Source organism: Molothrus aeneus, chromosome 5 (genome assembly GCF_037042795.1).
Source record: "Molothrus aeneus isolate 106 chromosome 5, BPBGC_Maene_1.0, whole genome shotgun sequence".
Classification (NCBI taxonomy): domain Eukaryota; kingdom Metazoa; phylum Chordata; class Aves; order Passeriformes; family Icteridae; genus Molothrus; species Molothrus aeneus.
This window is the reverse complement of record NC_089650.1, coordinates 60,395,930-60,422,142: the sequence shown is the minus strand read 5'-3', so window position 1 is coordinate 60,422,142 and position 26,213 is coordinate 60,395,930. Positions and strand designations below refer to the sequence as shown.

Genomic DNA, 26,213 nt, shown 5'->3' with positions numbered 1-26,213 from the left:
GACCTCTAGGACCAGCACCTCTGTTTTACACAAATTTTTCATCTCCAAAACAATTAAATCCATGTCCTTACTCTGTTTAAGGGTTCTCTTAAATATTCCATACTAAGTCCTGTGCAAACCTGAAATGGATGAAATGCATGTTACAGTATTAACTGTAACTTTAGCTTGCTGTAGAAGGAAAATGTTCAAAATGGATATAAGATAGTAAAAAAAAAACCATAGATTTGGAAAAGGAATAGTACAAATATAAAAACATGATCTGTTTCATTTTGTATCTGTCACAAAGCATTAATTCTAGGGAATAGTTTGCTTGAGTGCATGAAGAGCCAAAGGGAGTGGAAATTAGAAGCTCAGATTCTACATTAGGATGTCAGGAGCAGGAATGTTGCTGGAAACTGTACATTTATTACTGTACCATATAGCTGACAGCTCCAGATGACTAGAAAAGTCACCTCCATTCCTACTTTGAGGGATTGCTTTGGGCATCAATACACATTTTTATTGTCTCCTCTTATAGCTGTCAAATGTCAGGGAGTCAGACTTCTAACAACACATGGCATGAGGGGGGTCTGTGATTTCCAGAATAAATCTGAGCTCTCTGGTACATTAGTAATATTTAAAATGAGTATAAAAAGTAGTTTGTAAAAAGTAGTATTTAAAATGTGTAGTTTAGTGGTATATAAAATTATTTGATAACTCTACCTCATGGTTCCCCTGGCTAATAAATCATTGAATCCTTCCAGTTTCTTAATCTTCAGCAAATCACAAATTTTACTAAAGAGGCCCCTGCTTTGTCAGACATATCATTGATCTTGGGATGTTTTGTGGCATGTCAGATGCCAGACCAAAAATGCATTTCTGAGTCAGCTTTCCAACTAGGAAACTATTATCAGGAAGTGTTGTGACAATATCATTAACATTTGTATGGGAGATGGTTTCTTGAACAATAAACTCATTCCTTACCAGTTCAGAAGAGGCTGAGCTGGGCTGGCTTTAATGATTCTTCTGGAGAATGACTCACCATGTTAGTGAAAAAAGAAGAAAATGCAGGCTGCCCTGAAGTTTTGAGACAAGGTGGAGGCTGTTTGTTCTGTGATCTGCCTTTTAAAAACATACTTTCTATAACACTCATCTATTTGTTAGGCAATAATTTTGTGTGGCAGTGTCTTGGTTTGGAATTTGAAGGATCTCCTAACTTAGGCAAAGCATGAATGAAATACTGGTCGAGTTCTCAGTCTCCCACTTTCAAGACTCACACTTTTCCCTCCTGTCTCTCACTGCCTGCCTTAGCAGCATCTCCCATGTCAGCACTGTGCTGCTGCAGCCTCCTCACTGCCCTGGAACTCCAGGCACCTGCCCAGCCAGGCACAGTGCTCTGCCCTAAAAGGGGAGCAGGCACATGGGAATCAAGATGTGAGAATGCAGAGGTGATTCTGCAGCCCCCTGCTGTCCCTCTGCCTTGTGAGCTGATGCTAAAATGCTAAAATGTGTGTCTGTCTTGTGACTTCTTGCACTAATTAAACATTCATACTCTGAGGAGCAACCTCACATATCAGGAGAATCTATAGGTAACAGTTTAATACTTAAAACTTTCTCTCTGATGACCAGTGAGGGGACATGAGGAAAGTCAGGGAAGTTCAGTGTGGATATTAGGAAAAGGTTCTTCACTGGGAGGGTGGTCTGGCACTGGAACAGGCTCCCCTGGGAATTGGTCATTACTCCAAGCCTGTCAGAGCTCAAGGAGTGTCTGGACAATGCTCTTAGTCCTGTGGTTTAGTGTTTGCTAGTCCTGCATGGAGCAGAGAGTTAGACTTGATCCTTATGGATCCCTTCCAGATGGATATATTCTCATGATTCATCTTTTTGGCAAGGGTGCTTCTTGTTTTAGACAAGTTGAATTTGACTGAATGAAGATTCTCCCTGTCAAGTGATAACAAGAAAATGTCTACAAAATAATTTTCTGGGAAGTTTCTTCCTGTTACAGCTCTCTTCCCCATGTATCTGGGGAGCAGTGCCATGGAGGGCAGGCTGCAGAGCTGCAGTGCTGTCGTTTAGATCAGCCATCTTTCCCTGGGAGATGATGGAGTTTACAGCACTGAATTTTTCAGTAGAAGTCAGAAACACAGGATTTCAAGTAAATAATACATGCTAACTTAGCCACAGCAGCATAAAAAGACCATAAATTTCATCTTGCTAAGCAAATTCATCTTTAAGCCTACACTGACGTGCTGTGTTGTAACTCTGAGATTGGCACTGCAGCATCACACTTTATGGTCTAAACATTAATCCTGGGGTACTTAGTGGGAGCTTTGCATTGATTTATGGGCAGATAATAATATTGCTTGTAAAGGTTAAAAAAGCTGACTGAGAGCACACTTTGGCCTTGTGTTTGGTCTTTTCCCGAATATTTATCTTATGTTATTCTGCAATATTTTTTTCAACAGCTTTTTATTGATCTAACAGTTTTATTGGTGTTGAATTCTGCTAATTCTGGTGTATGATGGACATGTATATGTTTAACAGTGAAAAGAAATGTGATAGATTTTAAATCTCAGGGAATACCAGCACTGCAAATTGGCATTTAATCCTAATATTGTTTCATCAATACTTGAAATACAATTTAACAAATGCAGATGTTCTCCTTCTCAGTACTTGAATAAGTTTCTTATATCTTCTCTACCATGTATCTGTAGGATTGTACTGAAGACTGTCTGTACATAAGTCATAGAATAAGAGAAATTAGTTATTCTATAGCAAGATATGAATGGTGAACTTTGATATCACATATTATTTTCTCTCATGTCAAATTACAAACCTTAATTGCTTGAACTACCTCAGATTTTCTGTGTACTGAGAATTTACATGGGAATAAAACTTGGTAAATTGCCTTCATGCTATTCTCTAAATGGGTTCTGATAAATATTTATAATGCCTTCTCACTGCTCAAATACAGATTCTAACTGGCCTTATTCAAGATTCAGTTATTCTTGGGATTAACCCTGAAATCCTATTACCAAGCCTAAAGCAGCAGGGGAAAAAAAATGGGAAAAAAAAAGACAAAGCCGGATTTAGCTACAAAATGAAAGCCTGATGAAATCAGATCTATTTCACTATTGCTCATTTAATACATATGGATACAACTGGGTCACCAAGCTGATTTAGCCACGAGGTAGAAGTAGCATAGCAACAAAACAAACCTCAGCACATTGAAAGTCAACAGCAGGAGTATGAATAAGTCTTTAGCAAAGTCATTATATTTTCCTCAACCTTCAGTTTTCCTGGAATGATGTTATTGATTTATTAATCTATTGGGATTTTGGTATTTTAAATGTGTTTTATTTCTATAGAAAGTTTAAGTGTAGAAATTGCTGCCTGGTTCAAGTTTATATTATTTTCTATAGAAGGCAAACATTAATGAATGTTTAAAAATGCACCACTTTCATGCAGTTTAAGTCAGGTTCTCATTTCATGTCAGAAGTTTTTGGAAAGGGAGATTTTCCTAGGATTTTTTTGGGTTTTGTTTGGGTTTTTTTGTTTGGTTGGTTTAGGCTATTTTTATTTGGTTTGGTTTTGGTTTTGAATTATTTGTTTGTTCATTTTTTGGGTTTGATTTGTTTTTTTTTAATTTTATTTTATTATTAACTTAAAAATGCACTTCCAGAAGATTCGGATTAAACATGATATGTTGAATCAATGTATGTCAGTAAACAAACTGACAGAAAAGGGAGGCATAGGTAAGGATAATTGGGAAAATCTGAAGTTTTAAAAAGATCTGGTCCTACATACCTTATGTTATCACTTCTACAGATTTTGGAGGCACAGAAAGACATTTAGGAAGTAGGCTGGTTTACAGCTTTTCTGTAATTTTCGTCCTCCTAAAGTCAGAACTTCTTGTGTTCAAGATGTGGAAATTTTCCTTTAAGGAAGAAGTTTAGATTTTAATATTAGTGATTTTTCAAACATTTAGAACACGAATTTTTTTTATTGTTTTAGTTGAAATGAAAATTCTATGCTAGTTACAGAAAGCACTAATGTCCTCCACCAGAAATGTAAAATTCCACATTTCGTGGTCCTTTTAAGACCAGTTCAACTCTTTTTGTTTTAGTGCCACCTAGTGACTAAAACTTGAAAACTTTTTTTGAAGTTTTCGATTTATTGGCGTTTGGTTTTGCATATTTTGCAGTGATGAGATGATTTAGAGAATTTAGAGATTTAGAGATTTAGAGTTATTTTCAGACTGAATCACAGAGTTCATGCTGAATTCTTATACTTTTGTCATTCATTTCAGATGTTTTCTCCAGGTTTCTTTTTCATTCTCACCTTCCCTTCTTTTGCCTTATTGAATGAAAACACCTGTCTGTAGGGTCTTGTTATTCATTCTTTGATCTGCATATCCACAAAGTGGAACAGATACAGGAAATAAATCAATATTTCTGTTTTACTTCCCTTGAATTCGCTAATAACCTCATGTTGTGGTAGCACTTTTAGTAATTCAATTAGAAGGATTTCCAGGTCGAGATTGTGAAAAAGAGGAGGCTTTTAGCAAGACATAAGTAACAATTTTGGAATTAGAAGTTTTCAGAATGGCAGCCTCCTATTTTCTGTAAGTTCAGCTCTTGGGACACTTGGATTGCAGAGGTCCATGGGGCTGGAGGAGCCCATAGCACAGGGGAGCTACCCAAGGGATGGGAAAGGTCCCAAGCATTTAAATCTTTGGCTGCACTTCTGTGTAATTTTTCCCTGGTTTTTTTCACTTGGTTTTCACAAGTTGATCCTTTTGTGAATCAGAAGATCAAGTCCTTGTAAGACTGTCAGATTAGTATTTCTGTTTCAGACCTTCTCCAGAATGCCAAGTTCAAGCAGCGTTAGGCTCAAAGCCCTTCATTTGGACTTTCATGTAAAGTTGAATTGGTTTTCTTGTCTTCCAGGGTATTGAGTTGCCCCATATTTGGCCAGAGATTGTACTGGTGGTCTGAGGTCAATGAGATTGAGTTCTCTTGAGACTTTTTATGCCCCAGTAGCAGGCTTAGTTATTCCTTCCCAAACCTGTGAGGAGAAGGTCTTCATCTCCTCAGAGCAGAGGATTGTTCTGGGACATCCCAGAGGTGGAGAATGCAATAGGATATAAATAAATGGGGTAGTGAGAAATAATCCAGTGGAAACTGCATCTGGATCCTATACCTTGCAGGTATAATTACAAGACAGATTTAATTATATTAATACTTCATGAAGCTTTAAAAAGCTCAAGGTTATCCTGTTTTCCTTGATTTACAACTGTGTTGCTGCAAGCCTCTCTTATTTTAGCTTAGATAAGGAATAAGATTTTCATATACTTGAAAAAATAGAAGCTGTCATTGGTGGTGACAGACTCTGTAGGGTGACTTTACATTTGAACAATTGAATGGTTTGCCTCTAAATGTCATATTTTGTTTTGTAAATGAATCACTGAGCCCATGACAACATTAAAAAATCCATTTATTTCCTTTTTTCTGATAGCACTTTTGTTGCATATGTTTATATTTACTGCAATAGTTAGGGGGAATGCCAGGCTGATAAATACCCAAATGACATATTTCACATAGATATACTGAGAGTACTTTGCTCAATAAGGTATGGGTTATAATTACCTTAATTTTACACCTTTGATAGGATTTGATTTTGTAAGAACATGGACTTTCTGAAATGGGTCTTTTTTTTGAGAGCTTTAATGTTCTTTCTGGAGTTAAATACTAAGTGATTCTGTTTTCAAGAAATCTTGTCAGCTGAAATAAGCATTATTATGGTACTTAGGGGTCAGACAATGTGACCAGTAATCAATAAAGGGTTACAGGAGTTATTTTGGCTTGTAAATTAAGATATGTAAATTTTTACAAATCTTAATCTGTAAAAACTAATAGTTCCACTATTGCTATTATGTTTCATATGAGCATAACTAAAAGCTGGCTCAGTATGGCTGAGTTTTGAATGGTCCTGGTGTTTGCCACATATAGAAAGTCAGTTTTAAGGATATTCTGTTTTACAGTTGAAATCCTTCCATTACTTCAATACTTTCCTGGAGTTTAGATTAATTAAATTCACCCCTGAATTTTCTTTCCCTCTCCATCAGCATTTCATCAGTCAGATTTGAACTTTGCCTTCATCTCCTAGCAAACAGGGAAATGCTCATTCTGGAGGATTGCTGTTCTGTCTAGTGATTCCTTCATCGCATCACAAACTCTGCTCCTCTGCCTTTCTGACTGGCATTAACATTAATGTGGACTGATGTCTCTGCAAACAGCTGGCTCATACATTTGCCTAATTAAATCAGAGCATTTGCAGACTTTGGTTGCTGTAGGTCTCCATGCTACAAATGTGTCATTTCTCTCCTTCATTTTACATCAGCATTTGTGCATCTACAGGTGCAGATGCTTTGGTCTGACCCTTTGTTCACTTTACAGAGTGTGTGAGTACAGTGCCATGCAGTTTAGTGTGGAAGTGCAGTATAGCAGTTTCCCTGTCAGCTGCCTGTACAGTTTGCACCAGTATTCCTTAAAATATTTTAAAAATCATTTCAATAGCCATAATTACCAATCCATGTGCTGGATATGTCCTTACCTTCTTAGAAATAATTATCCTGATATATTTGCAGGACTGCAAGCAAGTGACTGTGACTGGCAGTTTATGGTAGTGACATCCCAGGGAGAAATTTTCTTTTGTCACTAAATTTTCACTTGAATGCCTAAACTGCTGTTTTTATAGCCAAGACAAGGCATGCTGAGGCCATAGGATTGAACTTAGGATTTCTTTTATATTAAGTCATCAAAAAATTTCTATATAAATATCACTGAAATATCACTGGTGAAATGATATTATATAGATACTAGTGATATATATATATATGTACTAGATCTATATATATATACTATATATATAGTGAAAACTATATATAATATATATATATATATATGAAATTTACTTTAGTAGGGCAGAGTTGCCTACTAGGTAATGGATATTTTTTTTACTTTCCAGATACAATTTCTGTACTTTTACTCCAACTCACAATTTGAATTGGTTTTCATACCTTGTCTATATAAAATTACTTTATGTCTGTAATTATCCTATCATGGCTATAAATTTAGGTGGAGGCAAACTGAAATAATTCCACAGCACAATAACTATTTTCACTTACACATGGTTTGTGTTTCCAATAATCATTAGGTGATTTACTGATTACTTCTATAAGAAACTTTTATTGGAAGCACCATTGAATGTGTCAGAGTTTTGCAGCAGAGTGAACTGGTTACAGTTGTGTGATCATCTCATGGTTTTGTTTAAGCAGCAAAGCAGGCTGGGTTTTTTTGGTCCCAAAAATATTCCTTTTTGGACAATATGGAATACATTAAGGAGATACAGTGTAACCCCCTAATAACATGAATTGAAATACTAGGCATTATTAAAAATGGTTTAATATTATTAATCCTCTTATCCTTTTAAGTTTTGTTTGTTATAAGTGTTGTACAGTTACAGGTTGGTATTTGCTCCTGAAAGCACTTTTCTCTCTGTACTTTGTGCCTGATACTCAATGATTTATTTTGGACATTTAAGCAGTTGAGCATTTATTGAAACTTGTGACTTTATTTACCTTTTATCTACAGAGCACTATTGAACTAGTTAGCAGTAGTGAGATTTAAGCCAATGAGGCTTGATTTTTAAGTTATTTTAAGGCTTTGCACCAGGTTGACAGCATAAAATTACATTTATGTTTACTTTCATAGAACATCCATAATCAGGAAGAGGCATAATAATCTGCTTTCAGTTGAAATGTAAATTGTGAGGTCTGTATTTTAGTACACATGAATATATGTATATTTATACAGAGACAAATTTCAAAGCAACCTTAAACTGATTTCCACTTGTGCAGACAACATTCTGCACTTAAATTTCTGTGTATGTTTTTACATAATGTCAGAACATCATAGAAATTACTTTTCAGGGAGTAGTCTTTATGGATATGTGAGTAAGACAGGAGAAGTATGTGTTTTCTCAAGATAGAAAGTGCTACTGCTATCATCAGTATTCTCATATTTGCAGCTGTACTCTCCTGTGCTTCCAAGAGTGTATTTTGTTTTCCATAATTTATATATACCAATTGAGTCTGATCTGCAAGTTACATTGTAAAACACCAAACTAATTCATGCAATATGGAAGCCACCTGATAACTCAACCAGTATTTTTCAGGGGGTTAAAAAAGTTAAAATTTATCTTTATGCTTTGGTGCAGTTTTTTTTTTTTGTTTGTTTGTTTGTTTTCTTTTTTTTCCCCACAACTCTGCATTTCTAAGTTTTATTTCTTTATGTAAATTTGAAACAAAATTTGTGTGAATTTTTCCACTAGAGTAGATTTTTTGGTTTGCCACACAGTGAAGCATCAAATACCTCTTTTTTTAAATATTTAGACTCATTTTGGATTCTCCAATTACTACTGGTTGCTCTCAGCATAGTGGAAATGAAAATCTAGGTTTGACATTCTTTAGCTCATGAAGATCCAGAAAATATAAATCTTTACTGCTACAGTACACAGAAAAGAAAATTAAGTGTCTTTATTTCTATTTATTTTGCAGTTTAATAACAATGCTCAGAATGTCAGTTGCTTTAATCATCTTGTCCAAGCTAATGTGAGGAACAAGAAGAAACTGAAAGAAGCTGTCTATAAAATCTCTGCTAAAGGAATTACAGATTACAAAAAAGGCTTTAGCTATGCTTTTGAACAGCTGCTAAATGTAAGTATTAAAGCAAGATCTCTCTGCTGGCAAGTGAAGGAGAACTGGAATATTCAGCAGGCCACTGCATGCTCCTTCTTTGTGTAACTAAATGGTACAAGTGTAAACCTATATTTAGCCAGTAAATTTATCCCAACAATGCTTTTTTCCTTGCAGGTTTCCCAGCAGGTTGCTAAGACATTGGAATTAATTTGCTTTTCAATCTGTTGTACCGTTTTACTTCATTCATTCAGCTGGTTTTTCATTTAACATGTGATTCACAGTTGACACATGCTTGTGGTAGTGCTTGACTTGCAGTTAATTTTAAAATGGAAAGATCTGTGTTACTGTGTAATTATTTCAATTTTACCACATCATCTCCTAGCAATGCTTAGTTAACCTACAATTTCACACTTATTAGAAGTCATAAATACTTTACTATGGTTTGAGCAAGATAGAGGAAGGAAATGAATTAGCTAATAGAGGAATTCTAGGCACCTGATAATACCTAAAGCATAGTATTCAATCACTGAGACTATTCTAATTCTTTTCTTTTTCTCATGTATAAAAAGAATAATTTCCTCAAAAATTAAATGCAGTTTCGATTTTTAAATACATTGCACTTTCTAACCAGGCACAAGCTTGTTGAACAGCAATGTTTCCCATTTATAGCAAATGTTTGGGGTTTATTAGTAAATTTTAAATAGCTCATGAAGTTGTTTAAAAAAATAGGTCTACTTCTCACCTTCCTGAAGTAGGCACATTATATCTTAAACCTTAGCTGAAATAAAGCTGTATCACTTTACAGCAGGTAAGGTATAACTTAAGTATTCTTATCCTTACTATTTTTGGTTTTGTTTTGATTTGGTTTGGTTTTCTGTGGGTTTTTTTGTGTGGTTTTATTTGGCTCAGGGTTTTTTTGTTTGGTTGGTTGGTTGTTTTTGGGGTTTTTTTTGGTTGTTTGTGTTTGTGGTTTTGGTTTTTTTACATTTTTTTCCCCCAGTCTGACATATTCTGAAATTCAGGACACTTCCCTGATATTGTATGTGCAGTTAAAGGCAAGATCTGCTGTAAAAAATTTTAACCTTGTAAAATTTTGATGACAAAAAAGAAAATGCAATTTTTTAATGGGAATTTTCTCAGTTTACTACGATTCAGATTAGCAGAGGAGTCTGGGGAGAAATGAGTGGGTGTCCTCTGCTCATGGTTATATAAAACCACAAACAATATTTTCAAGTCTGCTGGACATTTTGGACCAGGCTGGATGGCATTTTCCCCTGTTCCTCACCTGTTGACATCTTATGCAGAGGGAACCAGGAAGAAAAGAAATTTTACCAAATATGTTCTTCATAACATTGATATTTGCTTAAAGTTATGGATTACATTTGGTGCAGTACCAGGTACATACTTGTTCTGCAGGCAGCATTAACAAAAGCTGAGCACAGGGGAAGCCTCAGCTGGACTTTTTTGTAGAACTAAAGTCTTACTTAAAAACTAACTGGAGATGAGTGTTAAAGTGGGACCATTCATTTTTTAGCTGAAGGCAGAAGTGTGATTAGCTTCACATGATCTCTGCAAGCCTAGAAGTCATGGCTGGACAATGTGGATGGCACAGGTTTATGGATATATTCTCATCCTCTCCAAATATTGCCAAATCTGTTTAGCAGGAAGAGTAAAGGGATGGTGATGGGTTCAGGCCAAGGCGCTGGTGACAAGACAATATAATATGGTGATATAATACAGGCTTAAATAAATAATAAAAAATATGCTTTGGGATAGTTGCCAGTTGTATATTTATGAATTCAAATAGTCCAATTGCTTTAAGGCCCAACAAATTAGGTATTTCTCAAATTTTCAAAATAATTTTGTGGGTATTGTTTCTGGATGACAATTATTTCAAACAAATTTCCTGTATAACAAATTAATGTTTGGTACCATGAAAAAAATGTTGTCTGATGTGTTCCTGAATGGAAATAGACACTTAAGTTTTTTTTCAGCACAATAATTAATGTGATTAACAATATTCTGGATTCCATAAATTTTATACAGCATTTTCATATTGTCATTTGTTACATTAAGGTGCTTCTTTGAAAATCATGATACTTCATCTTCAGCAGTTCAGGAGGATTTTTTTCCCTCATACTGTAATATCTACAGCTTCTTAAAGAAAAATTAGTGAAAAATGCATTCCTGAAGTGCCATGTCACAAAATATAATTGTAACCTGCCATTTACAGGGTTAATTTTAAAGATGTGAAGCTTGTTTAAAACAAAAGCAATTTTAGATGCAGTATAAAATGGATCATGTCTTCCTTGCCTATTTGAAAGAAAAAAAATAAGGCCTGTATCAAATAGGAGAGAGAATTAAAAAGTATTAAATTGTTCAATTCCTCTTGTATTCTTTTGTGGTTTAAGCTAAAAAGCTGTTTCTTGTCCTGGGGAAGCCCCTGTATAGACAACACATTCCCATCCAGCTGTGGCTCATTGGATTGCTAAGGCAAACTGTTCAGAAAAATTATGAAATTACAGCATTGGATTTTCACAATCTGTAATGGATTCGCTCCCTCAGCCAGTATCTCTCATTTTAGACCAAAAGAGGCTGGGGGGGAGGAAGATGTGTTTTAAATTCCTTAAAGATCATCTGGTTCCAGCACCCCTGCCATGGACAGAGGCATCTTTCACCAGACCAGGCTGCTCAGAGCTCTATTCAGCCTGGCCCTAAACAGTTCCAGAGATGGGGTACTATCATATTATTTGAATTAATTCATGTTCAGCTTTCCAATAATTTTTGAGGGCTAAAATCTTGGATATATTTTTTTCTGTGACATTAGTGTCTTTAATGTCTAAATAATGTAATGTAAGTAATTTCCTTCTCTAAGTATGAGGAGATGAGAGAAAACTGCTTTTTTTCTGGTACTGTGTAAGCATATGCTCAGTAATTCACAGAAAAGTCCTGCTTTAGTCAGTGGAAGCAAAGCCTAGCTCAAGTTTCCATTGCCCATAGTAGTGCTTCTTTCAAAATCCCTAGAAAAGTTCCATAACATGAACAAATTTTGGTTCCCTTCTTTGTCTCTCTGATCTTATTTTGGTCTATATATTAAATCACTGTAGATGTAGGTGAATTTCTTTATTTATGAGGTATCCAACCCTACTTTTATTACTTTTTTAATATCCAGAGAATTGCAGCCCAAAGCAGTATCTTGCAAGTTATATTTCACGACCGAAAAATGGTCATAAATTATTTAATCCCTACTAAAACACAGTGTGCTGATGAGGCTGGAGAGAATGTATTGATACATAGCCAGGTTTTATGTGTTGTTACATGTGAGGGCATATGGGCTAAAATCTTTGGGCTTGATTTTTTTTTTTTTCTTTTTCACAAATTATTAGACTTGAAAGTAGGAATAGTAAGAAAAGAAGTAATTCTTCACTGAATATTGAGCAGGAATTAGACCAATGAGTAGAATGAACAGCGGAAGAAGGGATTGGGATCATCACACCTGACCAGCCTGGTGGCAGCCACTTTGTAGCCACAAAGAGTAAAGCAGGAGGGAACTGGGGACTTTGCAAGGACAACTCTCCTGTTTATCTTCCTGACTCTAGAGTAAATTCAAAGAGCAAAATTGAGGCTCGTGGAAGGAGAAGTTGAATTTGTTTCTCTGGATCTCTAAGGGTTTTACTCAGTCACATCCAGCTGCTCAGAAGTACCAAGGTACCATTTGTATGCAACACAAAGGGCAAGGAATGGCTGCAAAAGTAAAAAGCAATTTGCTTAGACCAGAGTTTCAACTTTTAGAAAATAAAAATGAGCCAAAATTCATGGTCACCTCTATTGATCTGGCTGTGGAAAACTGTTGTTATTTCTTTGCAAAACACGCTGCCTTTTTCTCAGGGGCTTTACTAGTTGCATTGATGAATTAGGAGTCAGAGGGGCTTCTTCTTAATTGTATTTCAGGCTTGCTCTCCAGAAATAATGGAACATGCTCCATTGTTCAGCTCTAAGATGCAGCATAATTGGAAAATTAGGTGATGGAGAGATTTTAATAATCTAGGCAGCCATATCTTGGCTATAATATACTATGTAAACATTATTCTAAAATACTTTTCTAAAGATTAGCTATTCACTTGACAGTATTAATAATTTTAAGAACAATGTGAAAGAATTAAAGATTTGGAAGATGAAGCTCAATTTAAGGAAATATGACAAAAATATTTTGAAGGGTATAAGGTGGATGGATATCTTGTAAGATGCTTAAATTAACAGAGTTTTTATTCAAGCTGGAAAGTTTTTGTGAGTAGGAGTCCAACAAAAAAAATAAGCATATTCAGTAATTAATTACATGTCCATTGTTCCCTAATTTCCACAAGGGAAGTAAGGGGAAAAAAAGTAAGGATGAGAAAAGAGAAAAATATTTTGAGATCCCCACTGTGCAAGTCTCATGCAGAATATCTGACAAGGAACACTGGGGTTGATGTGATGAGAAAGGGCTAAAGAGCTCTCCTTGTATTTGTGGAGGTGACAGGAGCCATCAAATCCCTATTCCACTCTGTTGGGCCAGATCTGAAGTGACTCATATTGAAGTATTATAAAGCAGAAAAGTGGCTTTGCTTATTTTATTTTATTTTTTGTTTAGTGGGGGGTACTGAATGAAATTCTAAAAGATTTATGCTTTGACATTATTATGTTAAAGTAGTAAGTGTGTAGCTATAAAAGCCATCAGATATAATAGTTGTTATTTCTTATAGCCTGAAATATAAAAACTCTTCTGTTTGTATCTCCTACAGCACAGTGTCTCCAGAGCTAACTGCAATAAGATTATTATGCTGTTTACAGATGGTGGTGAAGAAAGAGCACAAGAAATTTTCCACAAATATAATGAAGACAAAAAAGTAAGTGATATATGAAAAATTTTACTGTATGAAATATAACAGCATAAATGTATAAAGTAATTTTAAAAAAACTTATTAGTATTGATCCTTAGGACACTAAAATCTTTTTCAATCTATAACATTTATTTGAAAAATCATGAAATACATTTAATGGTTTACACTTTGTGACTCATTGGTCTCAAGTGATGCAGAAGTATACTGTAAACCATAAAGAACTCAACTTTCCATTGACACTTTTCTGGCATTAGTGTAATCCTGAATTATCCAGCAGAAACGTAGGTAGTTAAATGACAGGATATATATGTGTATCTCTGTCTCCTCACTGCAAATATCTTCTATGTGCTTTTATTGTTTGCCAGGCAAAGGCAAATGAGAACTCAAGATTAGAATCTGAATTTGAATAGATTTGGGCTGGAACAAACCCACATTTTTCCCAGTGAGGCTAATTATACCTTTGAATGTCTTAGCAAGAATTGGGATGGCTTTCTGTTGATGGAATTTGATCTGTGGTTAAAGCAGAATTATGGGTTTGACATGAGAATCCCTGGATGAGTTCTCTTGTTTAGATAAAATTGGATTATTAGCTGTGCTGGTTTTGGGTTTAATTTTTGAATCTAATCAAATTTCTGTTCTGGCTTTTGCATACTTAAAGATTTAAAAATGCAGGAATGAAAAATGCATGAAATATATCAGCTTATAAAGTTGTTTCCTATTAAATTTCAGTGCAAACTGTTATTTATTATTATTAGAAGATTAATCACATTCCAAATAGAAATGGAATATGAGCTGGATTCACACTGCAACTAAGCATTTACCTTTTCCAGTGCCTGGGGTTGTGCCTACATCTGTGGGGTTTTGTGAGTTGTTTTTTGTTTTGTATTCAAAATAAGCAGCTAGAAGTTAGACTGTGATTCATGAAGGCACTTCACCAGCTGCCATGGATGTATATGCATGAAACAGTGGAAGTATTTCATTGGAAATCTTCATATGGTTGAATTAATCCTTTCAAAAGTAGATCTGGAAATGCAGTGCTCAATTTGTATCTTGACCAGTGATCCAATCACTGACCTTGAATAATCATTTTGTGGCTGGTTTACAGTTGTGCTTCACACAGAATGATATGGTGGGGTTTAGTTCATCTTTGTGTCTGAGTTGAAAGTACTTTTTAAACTCTCAATTAGAAGAGAGAATGGAAGTCCTAGCCGTGTGTGATGCACATGGCTGTACTCTGAAAATATACCCAGAGATTCCTCTTCAAAATTGGAGAGTAGTAAATAGATAGTGGTAGCTTTTATCACATTGCAACAACAGCCATCAGCTATTGGAAATACCCCCATAAGGGGGAAGATGTATGATTCATTTCTTATTATGTTTTTTCATTTAATTTACTGTGTTAGGAGGAAAGTGTAGTAAAATATTCAGTCCAAACAACAAAACAGATTTGAGGGCTGAGATTTTTGATCTTAATCACATCATACTTGATGGTTGATTATTCTGTGAAGTATAATAAATGAAATTTTATTAATTAATATATATCAATAAATATAGTTTATTTACTAATTTTACTAATTTTATAATTTACTTATTTTACTAATCAATAAATATAATTGATTTACTAATTTTAAATAGTTATATTATTGCATCATTTAATACTGTAAATTTTCACTGCCAAGGGTTGGGATGGTTTTATTTATAATGTTTTATATAAAACACTGTACACAGTCACCTTCTTGTTACCTCTTGTGAAGGAAGTTTTGGGGGTTTTATTGCATACAGCAAATGTATAATGGTAATAATGGTCACTGTGTGTCTGTATGTTATCATACATAATTGAATGCATTGCCAATGCAAGGCAAGACATATTTTCTACACTTGTTTATGGTCTTTGCACCTACAAGTTCAAATCTTAGTAAACTTCCAATTTGTAACTTGTCCAATGAAGCACTGGATTGCTAGATATCAGTACTTGCTGGTTTTCTCCAAGGTGACATTGGAATTGCAGGGCCAAGTTTATGCAGGTGGAATTTGAAGAACAATTTGCTTTCCCCTTATCTCTTTCAATCAGGAACAATCCTTGTAGTGTTGAAGAGAAATTCATGGTTGGAGAACATCTAATGAGACTGCGCCGCTAAATTCTTTTTGAGAAGTCACAATGAAATCTCCCAACATCTTTCATAACGTTATAATATTTTTAAAAATAAGCCTTATACAAAATATGCTTGTGATAATGCTCTCCTTAGTAAGGCTACACTTGATTCCATAATGATGACATGTGAGCTCTTTTGTTGTTGCCTCTGTATGTAATTCAATGTTAGTTCATTACCAGTAGACAACAGCATAATTGGTAGACACATTCCAACATGAAAAATATGCCTACACTTTTAATCTTCCTAAGTCACAATCACAAATATTGTGTTACCTTCTTAGATTGCAGAGTAGGCTGCTTTCTTATATTAAATGATGAGATTTTAAAGAGATGTGGGTGTAGTTTCTGTTGTCTTTATTGCAGTTAATTTATAATTTAGTTCATAAATATCCAGTGAATTTCAGACTATGTTGATATTTATCATTTGTAGAGGGAATGTTCAATATAAGGAGTTAAAATTTTTCACTGCTTTACAGTAGAAGCAGTTCATGGTATAAATATGTATCAGCATATGTATCTTCTTGCCTGCTCTGCATTTATTTGACCACTTGTCTTTGTGTTTTTGCATAAAGCATATAAAAGGTGAATCTTTATTGTCTTATGTCACAGTCAGTCACTTAGCACCACTGAGTTGTAAACTTACTTTCTTTTTCTTATACTAACAAAAGACCATTTCTGTAAATCTCTTAATCCTTGTTTCCATCTTCCTGATGTGAAATTTCTTCAGCTCAATAAGTATTTTCTTTTTTATGTCAGTTAATTTGTAAATCTATGCCATGAAAGAAGCTTGAGTTTCAGCCCATCAAGTAACATGATTTAGTACACTTGTTTGCAGTGTCCTTGGTGCAACCTTCAAGTTAAGTAAAATAATGCAATAAACACTTGAAAACTACTAAAAGAGAGCCTAGAATCTAGAAGCTGAAAAGCAGTCCTTTTAAATTCAAAATTTTAATCTATTTGAAATAGCATACAGATATATTTAAAATAGTTTTCTGACTGTATAAATAATTTACAGGGTGAATAAGAGGGTTATTATAAAACTTATGTAACACAGATTTGGGGAGGAACACTTATCTGTGTGAAGAGTAAAATCACAGTTGTGTTTCACCTTTGCATGCCTCTTTCCCTTTATAAAACCAGATTTTATTGTCACATATTGTGACTACATGCTGAGCCTGATATTTAAAAACCAGCATGTTTACCTTTATGGTGACATTTGGGGCACTCACATTAAATGTGTAAAATACCACACATGCTCTAAATTTCAGGAATGAGGGTGCTAAATTTCATTTTATTTGTACTCCTCCTACAGATGGCTTCCCTGAAGATAGCAATATAAATTTAATTGAAATGTATGCTCTGTAGGCGTTTATCGTGAGAATTTTGGATCCAGGTTGAAAATAAAAAACCACAGATCTTTGGGGCAAGTTTTCCCCTTGGAATCTGTATTTGGAAAGATTGCTCAACTTATGTGAGTAGGAAAAGACCTTAAACATACCTCATGCACTTTCAGTTGTTGGAAGTTTTGTAGAATGGCAGAGGTTTGTGTGGGTTGGATGAACTGACCTGACACACAGAGGCAAGGATTAGTCTGACCCCTCAGGTGGGAGCAGAACTATAAATTGGGTCTTATGTCCCATTCTCACAGCATTATCTTCCATAATTAATACAACCTCATTTTTTTGTAGATTTTTCTGACAGTATCATTTGAGAGGAAATGATGTGAAGAGAAGTTTTCCATCAACTCAGTTCCATTAAGAATATCTGTGTGTGATGGGCACAGAATTGCTGCTGTGGCAGACATCCCATGGGAGAAGACTCCAGCTTGCTGGAGCTCCCCTGGGAAGCCTAGAGCTGCCACTGACTTCTTCCAAATGGGACACATTCAGCATGTCAATAGAGTGTTAAAATGAAATATTTATAAGAGAGAGCTTGTAAAAATTTCATTAAAAAAAAAGAAAAGCCTCCTACTGTCATAATCGGTGGAGGGAACCATTTTTTTTTTTAGTTTCAATCTATTAGTGCATAACTGCAAGTCAATAAAACTAAAATCAAAATTATTTTAATTTAGGCAGTGGGGTATGTATTGTTCTAGATGGCTACAAAGGACCATCAAAAAAGTGATGTTTCCACTTTGGGTAGCTGTGGAATTCTCATCAGGGATCAGTCTGACCAAACATAACTTTATATGGTCACTTACAGAGCTTAAAACTGAGACAACATCTTTCACAACACTGGTGGCAGCTTTGAATAGAACTGAACAGCTGTCAGAGTGCACCCCAGCAGGTTTGGCATTTCTGAGTGTGTGGTAGGCTTGTTACACAGGATATAGCACAAAGTAATTAAATGTTTGAACAAAGCTTGAGCTGGCTGGTTAAACTTGCTCCCCAGCCCCTTTCCTAATCACTTCTGCCTTAAGAATGTGTCACCTTCCAGCTGTTAATTGTACTTTATTGTATGTTCCATGATATGCACAAGTGGTAAACCTAAAATATTCTGGGTGAAATTTGGGTCAGTACTCAAAAATTCCATAATCCATTACTTTTTCTGTCAAAGTAAGAAGTGGAAACTGTTATTAGAGTATTCACAGAAGAAGCCTCTTATTCTAAATGCAAATTACCTTTTATTTTTTCTTACCTCTTAGCTCCACTTATAAATTAAGAGCTTGCACTATACCTACTGTCCCAGTTTCTGAATTCCTAACATAAATTAATTCCACTACAATAATGAATTTAAATATACCATATCTTAGTCTCCCTCCTTTGACACTCATTACCCAAATATGCTTTGGTAATAATCAAGCTGCACAATACTAAGCTATGTAAGTCTTGAGTTTATAAATCCATGCAATAACAGTTTGGGGGGGGATGAGGAGGTTAGTGGGGTTTATTTTCTTTTTCATTATGATATTAGGCACACTTTTTTCCCTATAAACTTAGGTTTTGAACCACAATTACCTGATGGTTGTGAAGCTCTGTTTCCCTGCTAGGAATCTGAGTTCAGTGATTTTTAAGATAGTCTTTTCCAAAACTACCTATACATTGTTCTTTCAGCAGTCATCTTCTCAGCTGACCTGCTAGGGGCTACCATGTGTCCATGCCCTGGCTATGCTCTTGGATTACAACAGTCTGCCCATCTTTCCTACACTGTTTTTCACTGACCACTTTATCTTTAGACATCACCAAACATCACCAAGCCTTTCTTGGAGACTTCAATAAGGAAGTAATACCCATTATATATTTTTCAACATTTTTCACTTTTCCATTCAGCCATCACATCCCCTGTGCTGTTCTGTGTGTGGACACCTGGGTGAGGTCACTGCAGACTCAAAGAGCTGCAGCAGAAACTGCAGCAGGGCTGAGGGGGCTCTTTTAGAAAGATCTGCTGGCAGAACCTTTTCATGCATGTGTCTGCACACACATCTCCTTGTTGATGTGAGTTCCTCTTTATGCTGCTGTTTCATTATGAGCATGATTCTGGGTTGCCACGTGGCGTTTTTATCTCCCATGCAAGATAAAAATCCATGTGGAGGTGTTGAGAACTGCAGAAGACTAATGAAAGTTTTAATATAGCTTTGTTGAAAAGTTACCTTATCAGTTTTATTAAAGTCATGTGTATCTGTTACATAAAACCCAACTGGCAGCTTGTTCCCTTCAAATTTGGCATGGAGGAGGCTATTTGATACTTCTATTTTTGTTGATCTCCCATTCCAAACACTGTGGTAATAGCAATTGATTCAGTGCATCACATTGAGGTTGATGCTGCAGATGGCATAAAATGATTAATCAAGGAAACAAGGATAGAATATCAGTTAATATAGAAAGCACATTATGTTTGTTTTGGGACAAATGCAAGAGAGGCTGCATTTTGCTTATTTATGCAAACAAAAAGCTACATATGGCATAGCTGGTTGAGGCTAGACATCAGAGGGTCTGTCCTGTCTCAGCCTCCCCATACATTAACTGTGCATTCATTCCTGGGAATTTGCAATTGCTGTCAAATGCCTTGTGATTTGATTATGTTCTCCTGTAATTCAAGAATTGGAGGTCTGGGACTTTCTGCAACAAGCCTTTTAATACCTAGGCCATGCCTAATGATGTTTATGTAACCTCTTCTTTAAAGTATCCAGTTCCACAGCTTCCTTAGGTATTTACATTCTTCTCTTTCAACAGCCATCTGTTTAGAAAGCTTTCCTAGATTTCCTTAAGACAAAGTAGGCTTAGAAGGTTTAGGGTTTCTTTTTTCTTTTCATTTTACATTCTTTAACAAGAACAACTAATTCCTATCATAATAATATCCCTTCCATTTTAGGAAAAAATTTCTATGTTGAAATTTTCATCCAAGTTTGCTATGCAGCTTTTGTCTTTTCAACTAAACAAGCTAATTTCTTTCAGATTAATTAAATGTGTATCTTAGATCATATTAATTATTTATTATTTACATCTCTTTTGTGTATAAAGGCACATTGTCACTCTTGAACAGTGAAAGAAACTTAAGTGGTATCAAGAGAACAGGGCATTTTATATAGATTTTTTTTTTTTTAATGCATGTCAGCATTTGGGTAAATATATCATAGAGTATAACTTACAGTTTTGGAACTGTGTTATATTATTGAACCATATTTTTTTCTCTGCTTTATTCTGAATATTATTTCCCTAGATGTTTGGGGTTTTTTGGTCGTATGTTTTGTTGGTTTCTTTTTTAATAGTTCATCTTCAGTCTCATTATCTGTGCTTGATTTTCCAAGTCTTTTTAATCCTACATTACATCAAACTGAATCCTACATTACATCAAACTGTTTCTTCTTGTATACTTAACATTTTCTTCTTCCTAAATTGCCATTTTTCTTGTAATCCTTCATTCTTTAGTTTATCTTCCTACATTACTCATTCAGCCAGCTAATTCTCTGTGTTTGTTGAGTTGGTTTCTTATGGATTTTTACTGCTATGAAACCTTCCTTTTCTTGTAATAAAAATAGCTTCTTAACCTTTCACTCAAAGTATTTTCTTTCTCCTAGAGATAATTTTGCCTTAAAATTCAAATATAAATTAACTGTTCTTGGCATCTTCTAGAATAAGAAATTTTCCTAACCTGCTAAAAGATATTCAGTAATTATGTCTCACATTATAAGTTTATCTGCATGACCTTATATATTTACAGTTATAAATATTTTTTCTATGTTTCTTGTGTTTATTAGGGGAAGTGGAATAAGTAAAAATTGACTGTGATGAGTCAGTTACAGAGAACTAAAACAGAGAAGTTTGAAGTTGTTTTACTGTAAGGGCCACATAAGAGAGGCTCATTTTTCCCTTTCATTTAAAAGTACAAAGAGTGAAGAAAATCTGAAAGTTAAGAATTGTTTTCCGCTGATAGAGAAGTCAAAAATGGTGCAAGAAAAAAAATATGAATATGATTATGAAGATTAAGAGATGTTTTTGTGTAAAATTGCCCATTCTGACATGAATCTGATGACATTTGTATGATCACTGAGTCTAGAGTTTTCCAAAGGTTAACTTTACAAAATTGGTTTAAAAATGCCACTTTCTGGGAAGAAACTGCAGAATTTGTCCATTTAATAGAATATGCAATATAACTAAGGTGGCACAACTGCATAATATTTTAAAAATAATTAACTATTATTTATTGACTATAAAACTTGATAGAAATCTTAGTTTCTAAATGATGTTTAGGCCACCTCATAGGTGGGTCTTGAGGATTTGTCTGTTACTAGATGGAAAGGTTTGCCAATGCACAGGTGGAAAAAGTGGACAGAAGGAAGAATTGATAGCTGGGGTCCAAGAGGGAAAGTACAGAATAGGAATCTCTTTGGGGGGCAAGAGAATAAGGGAACAGCTGAAACAAGCAGATGGTGGCACAAGCTGAGTGCATGCAGCAGCCTAAACAGGTAACAAGTTAAGAAGGAAATAAAAATTTCAAAAAATGAAGTTATAATCCATTTGGATAGCAAGAAGTATGTGCTTATATATGCAAGAAGCATAACAGAGGAAAGGGATGTGAAATGAGAAGCTAGAGTGCAAGTGAAGTAGGTGAACTGTAGATTTCACCCAGGCAAGTACAAACCTTGTGCAAGTTCAATTAGAGTATTCAAGTTTGATGCAGGTGTTGTAAGGAGGGGTTGCTTTTTAGGAGAGAACATCAGCACATGAGATGCAGGAGCTCTGTTTAAGAAGTCTTATCCAGAGTAAGAACTATTAAAGGTCACTTAAAAAGTTTTTTTCTAAAGCATTTTGCAAAAAGAAAAGAAATTTCACCCTTTCTTTTGAAAAAAAAAAAAAACAAACCAAGGGAAAAAGTCATTTTACAAGTAGGGAATGAGTCTGCTGGTAAATAGAAAATGGCCCAGTTTCTGCTTAGAAAGTGACTTGAATTCAGAATCCTGATTAATCTCAAAGAAAAAGCTAAAATCTGCTCTGTCATATCTCCAGGAAGTCAGAATTACATTCTCAAACCTTTTGCACCGTACATGATAGAATTTAACATGCAGAATTGAATGTGCTATAAGAATAGGTTGTCTTTAATAGAAGAGCAAGAAACTGACTTTGCAATCTTGTACTTGCACGGTGAGGGAAGTATGAGCTTCTAATTATTTTGAGGTTTTCACAAACATTTCTATAGGCTTAAAAAATAAAGCACTAAAAATAGAGGGGAAAAAAGAACCCCCAAAAAACTCTTTTTTTCAGGAGAGAATCAGTTCCTATATGTAGTCTTTGAATTCTTATCCTATTATGTATCTCCATTCCTCTGTTTCTATATTCAACTTCTGTTTGAAGTCAGTAATTTTGGTTTAACTCAAATGCATGTTAGCCTTGTACCAAATTCAAAGTAATATATTCAGTGTTTACTGAGGCTTAGATGGGAATTCTGTCCTTCATAATCTCATCCTAAATCTTGTGCAAACAAAAACATCTAAACATCCATAATGACCACAGAACCTGGAGTGCCAGCTAAAAATGTATTTTTTTTTATAATTCTGAATTTATTTATACAGAAATTTTTTGCAGGGAAGAATTTGGTTTATTTGTAAGTTGTTTTTGTTTAAGCCATCACTTTGAATTATATACTGCAGTCTGACAATACTGTACTCTCAATCCTGTGTGTAGACAGTAAAAAAAATAAGCTCAATGCTTTTAGTTGGAAACTTAGTCTGTAGATGCTATTTCATTTGAAAGCAAAAAACAAAGACAAACCCTCTAAGGCAATGTTTGTCTATAATAAATTACTCTGTAAGAAGCATATTTATAATTAGGGCTGAAGATCTTTTTCCTTATTTCTTTTCAAAAACAAAAAAAGTCTTTGTCAAAAATCATTAAAATCCATTTATGTCACATTATAGACTGAGAAATGGCTAATACCTTGTCACATAAAGTATGATTTATTAGAGCAAATTTTCTCTGCTCTTCTCTCTCAGCCATTAGGAATGCAAAATTTAGATCTAAATTCACTAAGAACATTCTGGTACAAAGTGTTCAACACACCAAGGCTATAGACACCCCACCCCTCCAGGTTGTTTTACCTGTGGATTGCAGGGGAAAATCACTTGTATTTTCTTTCTGAAAATTTCATTCATTTAGCTGATTAGAAAAGAAATGAAAAATGCATGAGTGAACTGTGTCATGATTAAATTTGTGTTTATCATTAACAGCCCATGGGGTGGCAGCTGTCTGTGTGTCTGTACATATCCAATGCTTCTCATAGACAATCCTGAGACTTCAGGTGCACTTTGGCAAGAAGTGCAGCGAGTGGGCATGAACTGCTTGCATGAATCATTAGCTGTGAAGGACATTCTCTATTCCATGCATGCACAGAAGCCTCTCTCTCTCTCTCAGCCCTGCTCAGGCTCTTGCCAGCTGCTGACAGGCAGCGTCATCACCGCCTGCCTGTGCCAGTGATGGCCCCAACCTATGAGCAGAGGCAAGGTCAGGCTGCCCTCAGCACAGCCCTGTCTGGCACGGCTCTATTTCCATCAGTAAACAGTAAATGTTAGGTTTTTTCCCACCTAGAAAAGGAAAACTTGCAGCATTTTCATCCCTTAATCTTCCTCTTCTTAGATACCGTTCTTTTCCCAGGTGAGTCTTCAAGAAAGAACATGTGACAGTGTCCTCACCTCTTTGGGTGGCACACCCTTTCTAAAGCTTACTGAATCATTTTGGTTTAAAATTTTCATTCTAAAAATGAAAAAGATTGAGATCAAAAACTCATTGTAGAAAATGTTGAGATGAAAAGCTTCTTTTTACTTGAGGAGACTGTGCAGTACAGAGGACACTGTCTCCTCATCATTATGTAATAGTCCAACATTAAGTGACTGTCAGCATATGAAACTGTGCTTGTACTCCTGTGATACTTCAGGCCCATGAAAGATTATGTCTAAACTAAAATTTTTATGCTCTTTTGAGCATCAGCCAATTCTAAAATTAGACATGAAATTTGTGTAATAGATAATTCCAGAGAGGGAGACTTCTTGTAAATGGATTCTCCTGGCAATAAGGGTTTTAGGGTCCTTCCTTTTCTCACCTACTCTTTTCCCTCCCCTAGTAAAACTGTCTGGCATTTGCAACTGTGAAGATTCAGTCACTTTTCCATGTTGTCCAAGAAATGGAGTAAATGGGAGCAAAAAATTGAGGAAGAAAATATACAAGACTATTTGCGTGGGAAGGAAAAAGGCAGAGTACGTGATTAGAATTAATATTTGAAATGGCATATTGAAATATTCCTTTAAGTACTTGGATGATATTTGTAACACATCTTCCCTGGGATTTACAAGGACAATAAAAAAAAAAAAGAAAAGAGGACTTAGTGTCACAATATGAACCGTAAATATCTCTCTAATTAATCCAGTCCTTTCCAGCTGCTCAGCTGCCTCCAAATGTTGTTTTGACTATCAAAGAAATGCCTAAAATTCTTTTAATCCAGAGTACAGTGGGAATTACTTTGTCAACTCCCTTGTCTGGTTCCTGATATGGACCACCAAATTTACAAGGAATTCTCAGAAAAAAAAAACTGCTGTTTTCTTCAGAGAATGCTAAATGATGAGTGTCAGGGAGAAGCTGCTTAGGGAAAGGAGGAATTTAATTGTTTTACATTTCAACAGGGAGAATTTCCCCAAAGAACCAAATAGATCAACTATTTGAGTAAATACAACATGGGTAGTCCAAGTAAAATATTCAACAGATGAATTGTTAAAAAGATGCCAATATGTTCTTTATCTGAAGTCTGGGAGGGAGGATGAGGAGCTGGAAAATCGCCTGATGCACCTGAGTGCTTTACAGGGATTTCTGATTTGGGGTGGGTTGATGAAGACAGCCCTTCTGATGGAAATCCTGGGAGAAGGAATGTGTCCACAATGTGTCCACAACCCTTGAGCTACCTACAGCCACAATTATTCAATATTTTATAGGTTAAAGTGAGTTAAATTTGGGAGGTTTTTGGCCTGTGCCAGCTGGCACAGTCCCAGACAAAGTGCTGGGACTGCACCTGTGCTCCTGTGGCAGCAAAGAAATGGGAAGAGGGAAGGAGCAATGCTTTGACTTCTGTGTGTGCATGTGGGCTCTGCTGACAGAGCTGCTCTAAAGGCTGAGGAGTGGACCAAAAGCCACTTTTTTTGGCAGGGTTGACATAAGCAAGCAAACTCAAACATAAAATTCAAGCACATCAATGTGAAATCCTGCTGGTGGTTTTGGGAGTACAGCCTTTCTCCTTCTTATTGCTGTTCTTAAGCAATGTGTTACACAAAGCTAATAAAACAGAGCTGATTTATGCCCACACCCAGAAAATGTTGAGATCAAAAACTTCTTGTTACTTGAGGAGACTGTGCAGTACAGAGGACACTGTTTCCTCATCATTATGTAATAGTCCAACATTGTGTGACTGTCAGCATATGAAACTGTGCTTGCACTCCTGTGCTACTTGAGGCCCATCAAAGATTATGTCTAAACTAGGTAAAGAATTAAAGAATCACATCATCAGTGGTCCATTCTATCTACTTAGGATCAGTTTAGCAGGGGTAGGTTAGCAGGTGTCAGCAGGGAATTTTACAGTTTCATTCTTGCAGCTGTGTGGCAGCAGAGGAAGGGGCACCGCACATCAGCCCTTCTGTGAGCAGGGAATGAGGGGCCGTGGTTCCACAAGGTGGCACTAAGAAGTTGTAGAACAGTGTGTCTGAATTAGTATATTGTTTTTAGTTCTGGAGAACGTTAGTTCTGAAATTTTTCAGTATAACTACAGTAGGGTTTTGACCATTAGTCTGCAGTAGAAAATATCCCCTTTTTCATGTAGATATGCTTTCTTTGTGAGGGAATGAAACAAGCTAGGGAAAAAAAAAAACAAACAACCAAAAATAACCCCTTTTGTCATTTTTGAAACACTTTCCAGTTAGCAAAACATATATCATGGGTTTATGGCAGTCACAACTTCCATGAATATG

General features: G+C 35.5%; 1 protein-coding gene across 3 annotated transcripts in view; it reads left to right on the top strand.

The window, feature by feature from the left end:
- The window catches only part of CACNA2D1 (calcium voltage-gated channel auxiliary subunit alpha2delta 1), a 366,545-nt gene that overhangs the window by 276,576 nt on the left and 63,756 nt on the right, over positions 1–26,213 (top strand). For 2 of the 3 annotated variants that reach the window (XM_066550936.1, XM_066550937.1), the window contains exons 11-12: positions 8,600–8,758; positions 13,522–13,626. In XM_066550936.1, coding sequence (XP_066407033.1) covers positions 8,600–8,758; positions 13,522–13,626 — 264 coding nt within the window. Of the gene's footprint in view, positions 1–8,599; positions 8,759–13,521; positions 13,627–15,691; positions 15,766–26,213 lie in introns of those variants that run through there. The other variant, XM_066550938.1, reaches the window with a different exon arrangement.